Here is a 12014-nt window from a genome sequence, read left to right as displayed (position 1 = left end):
TTGTATATGATTCCATGAATGGAATGCCAATGGAACAATTCCGAGGGATCGCGTAACTTTTCCAATTTTATTTGAACTTTTTGCGTGACTATCGGGATGTGGAATTGAGATTTGAATACATTTCGAGATTGAAATACTTTAAATATTATGAGACTCGAATAAACACTTCTCAGTTATGTTTTCAAAATTAGGCAGTATCCTTAATGATGAATTCCAAGCGCATATCCATGCCGTATAAATTATCGAGATCTAAATAATTTGTTTAAGTCGCCTTGAACTCCGGATTGAAAGAAACATCGTCCAAGGACAGTAAACGAGGTAACCCGCTTCAATAGATAGAAGATTCCTGAAGGGGATTTCAGGAATTTTTTAAATAGTAGTAGGCAGGCTCCCAAGGATACTTAAACCAATTGCTAACATGTGAGAGTTAAAGAATAAGCTTTCAAGCTTTGTATAGATATACTCATGAGGGATTTCGTATCATTCCGATAAAGTTTCCAGCAAAATTTCGTGAGTAAAAGGATTATAGCGAGGGTTGCAGCCTACAGCTTATACAACATTATTTTTATAAACTAACGAGGTCTCTGAAAGGTTTTAAAACGTTTGAAAAAGAGGGAGATACTAAAAATGTTCCAAAAAGGTTTGAGATACCTGAGAAAATTTCTTAGATGCACAGATGTTTCTCAACTAAATTAGTAAAAGGATCACCGATATCAAGAGTGATACTTTTAAGCAGGTCTCTAAGCGGAGTCTCTAGGAGAGTTTCCCCAATGCACGCTACATACATTTTTATTTAATTCACGGGAAACTGATCTATTTCTTGCAAAAGTGCGCTCGTACATTTATAATTTTTCGATAGCCTTAGACACGAAAATCTAGTGCACGCTCATTTTACCGATAGTGTTTGTTTTTACTAAATTTCCATCATAATCCTTTCTGAATGGGTTCAATTAACTTTCAGTTAATTTACCTTCCAGAAAACTATGGCGTTGGCAAGATCACCAACGGCGGTTTTTTTCAAATTCGGTTATTTACGGATCTTCTATTTTTTATACTGACTGTAACTTTAATTACTTCTTCTTTCTTCATTAAGGTTTATCCGCTTACTCCCAGGAAAACAATCCTCACGTCCTTTTCAATTTAACAAAGCCCGCCTACGAAATGGTGCTAATAGGTTAAAGCGGCCATCTTTAATCGATTGCGATTCAGTAAGCACCATCTATCAAAACCAATCAGAGCTCGAGATCGCTTAGTTCGTGCTTACTTATGCGCGGCATCCAACCAGGTGCGTCCCCAGGTGGCGGATAGGAGAACGGCATAGGTTGTTGCTAGGGATAAGGACGCTCGTCGTATACGAAACAGTGACTGGCAGCGATCAGCTAACCCGCCCGGCTGTCGCGTCGTGGCCTAAGGCTTGCACGGGGTTAATCGGCTCCGACACGTGTTTACGTCCGCAAACCGTGTCGATACACATTTTATACAACCCTACATTTTCCCTGCCCTTGACCTTCAATTTTGCATTTTAATTATATTTAAAGATTCCGAATAGTCGGTCCTGGATCCTGAATCCTTTCCCTCAAATTCTGACACCTGAATTTTTGATTCCACAATTTGGATTCTAGATTCGCAGATTAATAGACTCGTCTTGCCTTTAGTCCTGGATTCTGGAATGTAAATAGAATTTAAAATTCAACCCTACATTTTTCTGCCCTTGACCATTTTGCATTTTGGGTATATTTAAAGATTCCGAATAGTCAGTCCTGCATCCTGAATCCTTTCCCTCAAATTCTGACACCTGAACTTTTGACTACAATTTGGATTCTAGATTCCCAGTTTAATAGATTTGTCTTGGCTTTGGTCTAGATTCTAGAATGTAAATAGAATTTAAAATCCAACCCTACATTTCCCCTGCCCTTGACTTTAAATTTTGCATTTTAGATATATTTAAAGATTCCGAATAGTCAGTCCTGGATCCTGAATCCTTTCCCTCAAATTCCGATACCTGAACTTTTGATTCTACAATTTGGATTTTAGATTCCCAGATTAATATGTTTGTCTTGCCTTTGGTCCTGGATTCTAGAATGTAAATAGAATTTAAAATCCAACCCTACATTTCCCCTGCCCTTGACTTTAAATTTTGCATTTTAGATATATTTAAAGATTCCGGATAGTCAGTTCTGGATCCTGAATCCTTTCCCTCAAATTCTGACACCTGAAATTTTGATTCTACAATTTGGATTCTAGAATCCCAGATTAATAGGTTTGTCTTGCTTTTGGTCCTGGATTCTAGAATGTAAATAGAAATTAATACCTAACCCTACATTTTCCCTGCTCTTGACCTTCAATTTTGCATTTTGAATATATTTAAAGGTTCCGGATAGTGAGTCCTGGATCCTGAATCCTTTCCCTCAAATTCTGACACCTAAACTTTTGATTCTACAATTTGAATTCTAGATTCCCAGATTAATAGATTTGTCTTGCCTTTGATCCTGCATTCTAAAATATAAATAGAATTCAAAATCCAACCCTACATTTTCCCTGCCCTTGATCTTCAATTTTGCATTTTGGATATATTTAAAGGTTCCGAATAGTCAGTCCTGCATCCCGAATTTTTTCCCTCAAATTCTGACACCTGAACTTTTGATTCTACAATTTGAATTCTAGATTCCCAGATTAATAGATTTGCCTTGCTTTTGGCCCTGGATTCTGGAATGTAAATAGAATTTAAAATTCAACCCTACATTTTCCCTGCCCTTGACTTTAAATTTTGCATTTTGGGTTTATTTAAAGATTCCGAATAGTCAGTCCTGGATCCTGAATTCTTTCTCTCAAATTCTGACACCTACACTTTAGATTCTACAATTTGGTTTCTAGATTCCCAGATTAATAGATTTGCCTTGCTTTTGGTCCTGGATTCTGGAATGTAAATAGAATTTAAAATTCAACCCTACATTTTCCCTGCCCTTGACTTTAAATTTTGCATTTTGGGTTTATTTAAAGATTCCGAATAGTCAGTCCTGGATCCTGAATTCTTTCTCTCAAATTCTGACACCTACACTTTAGATTCTACAATTTGGTTTCTAGATTCCCAGATTAATAGATTTGCCTTGCTTTTGGTCCTGGATTCTGGAATGTAAATAGAATTTAAAATCCAACCCTACATGCTCCCTGCCCTTGACCTTCAATTTTGCATTTTGGATTTATTTAAAGATTCCGAATAGTCAGTCCTTGATCCTGAATCCTTTCTTTCAAATTCTGACACCTAAACTTTTGATTCTACAATTTGCATTCTAGATTCCCACATTAATAGATTTGCTTTGCCTTTGGTCCTGTATTCTAGAATGTAAATAGAGTTTAAAATCCAATCCCACATTTTTCCTGCCCTTTACTTTCAATTTTGCATTTTGGATATATTTAAAGGTTCCGAATAGTCAGTCCTGGATCCCGAATCCTTTCCCTCAAATTCTGACACCTAAACTTGTGATTCTACAATTTGGATTCTCGATTCCCAGTATAATAGATTTGTCATGCCTTGAGTCCTGGATTTTAGAATGTAAATAGAATAAAAAATTCAACCCTACATTTTCCCTGCCCTTCACCTTCAATTTTGCATTTTGGGTATTTTTAAAGGTTCCGGATATTCTGGATCCTGAATCCTTTTCCTCAAATTCTGACACCAGAACTTTTCTAGATTCCCAAATTAATAGACTTGTCTTTGGTTCTGGATTCTAGAACGTAAATAGAATTTAAAATCCCAAGTCAGCGGACCAATGAAACTTAAATGGATCTACAGGCATTTAGCTAACTTTTATTCATTGCCACCTTCTAGAGACGCTTTACTTTATTATAGCGACGTTAGTCTTAGTTTCGTGTTCAATCCCAAAGTGTAATGTCACTTGATATTATTCCACGAACTCTATAAGCGCCTATCACCATGATTTATGTGTCCGGAAAAGCCCCGAAGTTCTATTACAAGCACAAAACATCTACGAACAGTAGCAAAAAGTACTTCCCCAACCGAGACCAACCTACGTATGGTCAAATTCATTACTCCTTTATTTAATTGAGAATTTTAACTACCCTCTTAGAACATTAACCCCTACTTCAAAAAAAGCAAATATTAATATACAAGCGGAAATTCTGAGTAAACGTAATAAGAAAAACTCATTTATCGGTGATTACATTTAATACCTCCGTTAACCTACTTTTATGGGATATTGACTGCGGGGCGCTATTCTTAAGGGGAACTGATTATAACGAATACGCTCAAATTTATCCAAAGGATAGCCGATAATTACCTACCGCCTTCCTTTTTATTACACTATAATCTCTGTATTAGGACATAACTCTTCGATGAATTAATAATTAGTTTCGCCGGCGGCGGCTGTAATTAGGTCGGGGAATTGTACGAGTAAGTTGCGCCGTTCCTGTAATCAACCTAATGGGGTTTCCGTGATTTGTTGGGTCTGCCACCGGAACCAATTATTTGCATCATTTAAAACCGTTTTGATTCGTTATATTGTGAGCAGCGACCGCTTTCTACGGTTTCGCAATGTAAATAGTGGAAATGACATGTCCGCGCCATACGAAATAGTCATGTCGAAGTAGAAAATTTGAAAAATATGCGTTTAAATAGAAGGAACTGTAGCAGTAAGTTTAAAAGGGCAAACTTTCTCTGGAGTGTTACGTTTGGAAATCGGGGTCTTTGATATTTAGGCTTATTCGTGAAAATTTCATTTTGCGGAACGGACTCGACATTTCCATTAGTGTGGAGAGATTTTCCACGGATCCTTTTGGAAGGTGTACATTTTAGTGGTAAAAAGGATTCCCAAACTTTGGGTTCAATTTGCACTGTAGATGTAACGGTGGCAGGACTCATTATCGCAACCAGGGTGTATTTTCCCGGCAATTCTCGTAAAACAGTATTAATACTCTCCTGTCTGATGCACTAATTCGGAAATTTACCTTCCAAAATTGGTTTAATTTCATTAATATGTTGATTTATTTAATGTACCCCATTCGTTATTAAATTAGTACTCATTAAGACTGAAATTTTCTTCCTAGTATCTCCACAATTTCTTCCATCGTAGGGGTGGCGGGAGTGGCCAGCAATCGTTCTCCTCCATTAGCTGGACTTGTGTTTCTTGTTCCTCCTTCAGGAGATTCTCCCATGCTGTCATTGGTATATATTCTTTGGTTACTCTTGTTTCCTGCTTTTTTTATGTGCTTACATATTTGCGCACTCCTCTCCACTGGGCTAAACTTGGCGATTTTCTCAGAAAACTTGAGAATTCTTCAGTGCTCTGCTGTGGATGACCAACCACAGCAGAGTTTGCTGCCTGTTCGGTGACATGAAAGGTTTATGGCCCCCAAGTGTTTTCCTAGCTGCTTCTTTGAGCGTTTCGGTAATCCTGTTCCAAGATGGTCTCCCTTCCTCCTTTTTGTTCCTGATCTCGCCCTGCTCCTTTTTATACTCCAGGTTCTTACCCCCTGTCAGAAGTTCCACATTCCACCATTCAGTTCTTTCGCTTTGCTGCCTGTCCTTTCCTTCTTCTTCGCCGGGCCTCCACCCTTACTTTCTTCCTTGCCATTTTGTGGCCCGATCCTACTGCTCTGAACCACAGTTCTACTATGTTCAGAGTTTCTTCTCCTCCCCGTAGTGTCAGCACCATCTGGGAATTGCTGAATGTGTTTTACACCCTCAGCCTATGTTGAGCCCTTCGCCCATCCTTTGTTCTTCCCCTTCCCTTCCGCCTAGTCCGCCTCGTTCGAGTTAAAGTCACCTAATATGATGCCGGGGTATCTCCCGCTCTTTTTTTCTATCACTTCCCTCAGCTTGCTGAATTCCGCTGGTCCTTTTTTGTCTTTGTCCGAGGGGATTTGGCATCCTATAACCGTTAGTCTTCTTATACTTGTCTTGATTGGGGCCATAGATACACTCTCACTTCTTTCTTCTTCCTCATCCTCAATGCCTCGGTGTTTCTTGATGACGATTGTTGTGCTTGTGCTGGTTCTCTCCTTCTTCCCTCCTCCTATCCACTAGTGGTAGGTCCTAGTCGCGGCCATCCCACGTATTAGTTTGAATTCCTGCAGGCTGACTACATCTATTCCCTGTTTCTTAATTCATCGTCAATTGGTTCCCTTTTCTTTGGATCGTTCTGCATCTTGATCCGGATACCACGCTCAGGAACGGCGGCTCCTCTCGCTTCCTCGTATGCTCCCAGCACCCTTGTTCTCCGGAGATCCGCTTCTTCTTTTACCTGCCTTATCATGTTTGCTGCCCTCATCACGCTGTTATGGTTATGGTTCCAGACATTGCTCCTCCCTAGTCTGTATGCTATGCAGCAGTGACCTGTGGTCCCCGTAATAGCTCGCGGTTCTATGACATGTTCCCTCCCTTGTCCTTCTTAAACCACTATTTGGCTGTTGTTGTGTTGGCCACTGCCATCACTGACTCGTATTCTCCCCAGAATCACTGCTTTCTGTGATCCCTGAGGTATGCTTCGGCTTTCTCCTCATTATACCGCGATCCTAATTTCACTACGTGGTTAGAACTCTTCCAGGCTCTCTCTGATGTATGTGCTGGTTTCTTCTCTAATCCTTTTGGTTAATCCCTTATGTGGTTCGGATGACACCGGGAATCCATTAAGTTAGTGCCCAATCGCTCCAAACAGGCAATTTCCATCCATATTTATGTTGACGCACTCTAGGATGTTATCGTTTGTGCGATCATCCTGTTTGACTGCTGTTACTAATCGTTTAGGTGAGATCCTCTTAATCTTGGTTGGAGGTGATGGGCGCAGTTTATTGATCGCTAAGAAGATAATTCAACGCTAAGAGGGATAATGGAATTGGATTATTGAGTTAGAACAGTGAGATGTGCCTTGCAGTCTAGCTTGGTCACCCTGTATAATATGTGGTATATATTATGTCGAGCAATATAGCAAAGTTATTTGACAAGCGCGAAAAGCACAAAAAACCACCCAGACGACCCGAAACGCGCTTTGAGGAACCTAAAGGCTCTCTTGGTAGAGGGGAAGGGGGGTTAGTGTCGTAAGCTGTGGGAACTTTTAATACTCTGACTTATGGATTAGGGTACTTTAACGATTGGAAAGTGTATGCCTCCCTTCGTAAGGGTCCAATTTGTTCCGCCCCCTCGAGGTAGGTATATTCGCGGGTGCGAACGAGCGCTAGCTTTTGTAATTCCTCTGTTTGTCTAATCAACCACCCTCTATTCTATCTTTTCCCTTTTAATTCAATTTAATTTTAGCCTTAATTCTAGGTGCCAACTTCCACTTGAGCTTCAGTAGAAGACCTATGTTTGTTCTTGACCAGGAAGTGACGTCACACCAATCAGAGACGAGCTCGTGACGTCACAACCAATCAGAGACGAGCACGCCTCTCTATGCCCCTCCCTTGTCATTGTTATAGGTTTACTCTTACTTTATTTATCTTGCTTATTATATTTATTGTTTATAGTGTCGCTTACGCAAACGTAACAAACCTTAATTTTGTTCTGTTATTGGATACTTTGTATCTGTAGAACAATAAGCATTATTATTATTATTATTATCCCCTTGGCCAATGGGATACGGTAGGCGGAGCCTTTAGGACCCGTCCCCTGTGGTGTCACAGCCAATGAGCGGCGTGGTCCGCCATTTTGTTGGGCGCCATCTTCGATCCGCCCCCATTTTATAAGTCTCTAATTCCGCCATTTTGTTACACGCAATTTTGGACCGTCTCCCTGCCTGCTTCTCTCGCTCCATCCGCCGTCTTGGATGTTATTTTGGACCCGCGTCATCGGTCATGTGATTGCTATAGGAACAATATTTTTTTTATTTGCGTTGGGAATCGAACTCACGATACCTAAAATAGAAAGCTATCGAGTAACCAAATGAGCACGCAGACTTTGAGAGATTCTATAGTTAGAGGTTGAAGTCAATGGAAGAACAGGTGCCGTAACATGTATTGGGGCCCCAAGTATATCCTATAATTAAATATTATTATAAATAATAATAATAATTATTGTTATAATTTAATCTCCGCGAGATGCAAGGGGGCCCTATAATATAAGTGTGAATTATGCCTGGACCCTCCTCGCTTTTCAAAGTTACGGGTTCTTTACTCACTAAAAGCACGTCTGCACTCGTTACCTATTTACCTTTGATTCTTATTGATTTATTTTCTTCAGTTGCGTTATTTAATTCACTCCTAATCAATTTAAGTGATTGAATTGACTTTAATAATTCTATTAATTTAATCAGTAGCTTTATTAATTTTTAATTATTTTATTTCATTGATATCATTGATACTATTGATCCCATCATGATTTTCATTAATTGGCGTTTTGAACATCATCCATTTCGGAGACTCCTAACGGTGCATGTGGATTTTTGAGCCCTCAAACTGCTTCATTCATTAGGTTTTATTCACTATATTATGCTTTTGTTAAGTGAGAGGTGCTCTGTGATTTTTTAAATATTATTTCAATGAATTATATACATTAACTTGCTTCCATTCAATCAGTGTACTGATTCGATCAAGTCAATCGGTTTAATTGACCGGAGTGGTAGAGCTTTGGACTATAAATCCGGAGATCGGGTGTTGGAACCTGGGTTGATGTGAATTTTTGATCTGTGGCGGAGATGAGAATTACCTTAGACCAGTTTCGAGCATTCTGCCGGCTACTCCGAATTAGGTTTTCCTGCAGTTTTCCTAATTCGTAAGGTAAATACCGGAGTAGTATAGACCAACTTAAGACCTTCTGCAGAGGCACCTACCTTTTGGCCCAACCGTATTAATTAAATTGATCTAATTATTGTTAATTGTTTCAATGATTCCATTTAACTTGCCATTTCTCTTGAACAGAACGCCTCCAACGACTAGAATTGTCGTACCCATTCTACTGATTTGTATAGATCCTATCATTCCTATCCATTAACTGGATTTTTATTTTTTGGGAAAAGTTTTCTTGGAAGGGGCATACGTTAGCTTTCGTTTTGTACACCCGCCGAACTTTACACCGATCTATTTATAGAGAAACCTTCGCGGGCATACGTCCCACCATTTTCCAAAGATTCGTCGTAACGGTATAAATTTTTGTTTATTTGTATATATTATTATACTGCATTAATTTTAGGTGGAGGATCATTGCCAACCAACGGCTGCATTTCGTGGGCGCCACCAGAATTGTAATGTTATAGTTAATGAACACTTCGCGTCGTTTTTTTTTTGTACATTATTGCGTCAATTTATTATATCACGGTAATTACCGTACGCTGTACGTTAGCGGAAATTTAATCCAAATTGGCGAATTCATGTGACGGGTCAATAAGAGTGGCTGTCGCGTCAACACTTCTGATTTATTGCAACGGAACCCCACAAGATTTGCATAAAATATTACCACGAGTGCGCTTTATTATTTTTCCTCATCCGAAATGTGACGTATTAGATTTGTCAGTACGAGCTCGCTGAGGTTAGGCGACACCGACTTGATAAATGGTACATTTAAGTGGCGGATTTTATAAATTCTAGAGTGCACTCTATCGCGCGACAATTACGTTATGACGTTCTTATGTAGTTAAGGGTAGGACGTAATAGCCTTCTAAAGTTGTTACAGATTAGTTTGCAGGAACCTAACGAAGAAGGTGGAGTGCCAAGAGCTCTCTCTAATGACATTAGATGTAAGTGCTATGAGATTGCTTTTTAATAAACTTAATTACAAACTCCATTTTTCCCTTGTCGTAAAGTTCCAAAACATAAAACCGTTTCATGGTTGTATATGAAAAGGAGCCTCGATTACATCTTCCATTTTTATATTTTATGCGGCACTGCTTTTTAGGTTAGTGACCAAGTTGTAAAAATGAGCGCGGCGGCGAATTCTCAATTTATGATTATTATTATTCCGGGGGACCTCAATATCTCGGCGCTGTAAATATAAGCATGGCAATTTGGTTGGGTCAGAAAGTTGAAATTGCGCAACTTTCACTAACGTCACAATAACTCGTGGGAAATCCTTCCTCTTTACATCTTATACCACCCGATGCACTAAAAGGAAGGGTTTTACGATCGAATTTATCTCTCACGACATAGGCAATATAATAAGTTCCGTCGACCATACTGACCTTTTTTACTGGCATGAAAACTGTCATCCTTGGGTACGTAGCGAATGTCATACTCCAAGGAGGTAAATGGCAGGATCGTTTTATCCCTGTTGATTTTGTACACGGCATACTTGAACGCCAATTCTGTACTGCCGTCACGTTGGTCCTCGGTGAAGATTGCACCTGGAAGAGGAAACTACATTTACTCTTGTATCGTAAAAAAAAGAGAAATAAGCTACTCATGTTTTCGGAGCGAGGCGCGCTTCGATAAATTATTTATTGTTGAGGTTGAGGATTTTCTATGACTTTCTGAGACGGATGCTGCCGTTATTTATAAATGATTGAATGCAAGACGAAATGCAATAAAGCGTTTCGCGAATTGTTCAGAATAATAACGGAGAGCAATTTCGGCGTATTGTACTGCAACGCGTACGTGGTGAAAGACTTTGAACATATTGTAACGTTATTTATAAATTCGGGTTCGATTTATATCAATATTTATTAAACAAAATTAAAACACTATAAAAACTGTACAATTTATATCGACGATTTATATCACACTTCACAATTTATATCAGATTTTCGCGCTCTATGTTTCGTCCGTACTCGATCTCGTTCGATAGTAAAACTGCTGCGATGTTCGGTCCGCAACCATTTATACACGCAAGCAATGTAAGTCCAGTACATTCTCGAATACGCGTAGAAAATTCCAGAGCGCCAAAGGCGACGTCATGTCTGGAGCATTTCCGTTCAATATACAGAGTGTTCAATGATGGGGTTACGGGTACATTGAAATTAAGCGAGATAGTAGATTTAGCTTGTATAATTTGTATATTTCGTACATGAAGTGCATGATGAAAAAAAAACACGAAATTATGGCACTATTCTGGTATATAGTATGGGTGAGAAAACCCCTGAGAAACTCCTGAGCTTTACGAAAATGCTTCACATGGATGACGCCGAGATTCCACTGTGTAAAAGAATGCCTTTTTTCCTGTTGGTGAATTCGAATCACGGACCGTAGGGATTGGAGAAATCAAAATAGAAAAATTCGAAGAAACAAAAGAAAATCTGTGAAATTCCGTGAACCTCAACATGAAAAATTGAAGAAATTAACGAATAACTTGGGTACAAGAAAACCTATGGTGCTGAGGAATTGGAAAAATTTGAAGAAAGCGAAGAACAAAAAAAGGAAAAGAAAAAAAATCGGATTTTGAAGAATCACAAAGATCGGAAACATTTTCCAAAGGGGGTGTTCTAGGAACTTGAAGACTGTGAACTGTGAAGAACTGAAGAACCCCCCCATTCAGAGGACTCAAATATGAAGAAGAAGCAAAAAATTCCTAGAAACTAAAGGACCCAAGCACATATAACATCTAAAATTCTAAAATTTTGCAAAAATCTTTGATTTTCAGGATCATTGTACATTTCAGAAGCTAACTGGTGGAATTCGTGCCGCACTAGTGCAATTTTAATGGGCCAATTTTGATTAGAAATGGGCAAATTGAACGAAATTTAAGAGCCAGAAGGATAAGACAAATTGAAAAGAAGTATGAATCATAAAAACGTAGGAAAAGACAAAGGAAGCTTCAATTCCAAAGATTTTCTAGGAATGAATAATCGTAAAATAGACAAATTCGAAGTATCTGAAGAATATGAGGAATCTGAAAATAGTTTATTTTGGAATTGCAAATTTCAGGAATTCGAATTAAGGGAAAAATTCAAAGAAATACGAAAATCCAGGAGGAATCTGAAGAATTTGAAAAAGTTAAAATTCCAAAAACCGACAATCCGAGGAAAAACATTGCAAGAACTCATGGAATGTTAAGTTGTTGAAGATAGGAAGAATTAAAGCATCCAAAGGACACGAAGAAGGAATTCGATGTCTTCCAAAAAAGGAGGAAGAATTTA

General features: G+C 38.8%; 1 protein-coding gene across 1 annotated transcript in view; it reads right to left on the bottom strand.

Moving 5' to 3' along the window:
- LOC116180686 overlaps nucleotides 1–12014 on the bottom strand; it is a 122573-nt gene that overhangs the window by 57910 nt on the left and 52649 nt on the right. The window contains exon 3 of the mRNA XM_031500796.1: nucleotides 10125–10286. Within this exon, the coding sequence (XP_031356656.1) occupies nucleotides 10125–10286 (162 nt within the window). The remainder of the gene's footprint in view (nucleotides 1–10124; nucleotides 10287–12014) is intronic.

Source organism: Photinus pyralis, unplaced genomic scaffold (genome assembly GCF_008802855.1).
Source record: "Photinus pyralis isolate 1611_PpyrPB1 unplaced genomic scaffold, Ppyr1.3 Ppyr1.4_LG9, whole genome shotgun sequence".
NCBI lineage: Eukaryota > Metazoa > Arthropoda > Insecta > Coleoptera > Lampyridae > Photinus > Photinus pyralis.
The sequence above is the reverse complement of the archived record's forward strand: the minus strand, read 5'-3'. Positions and strand labels throughout refer to the sequence as shown.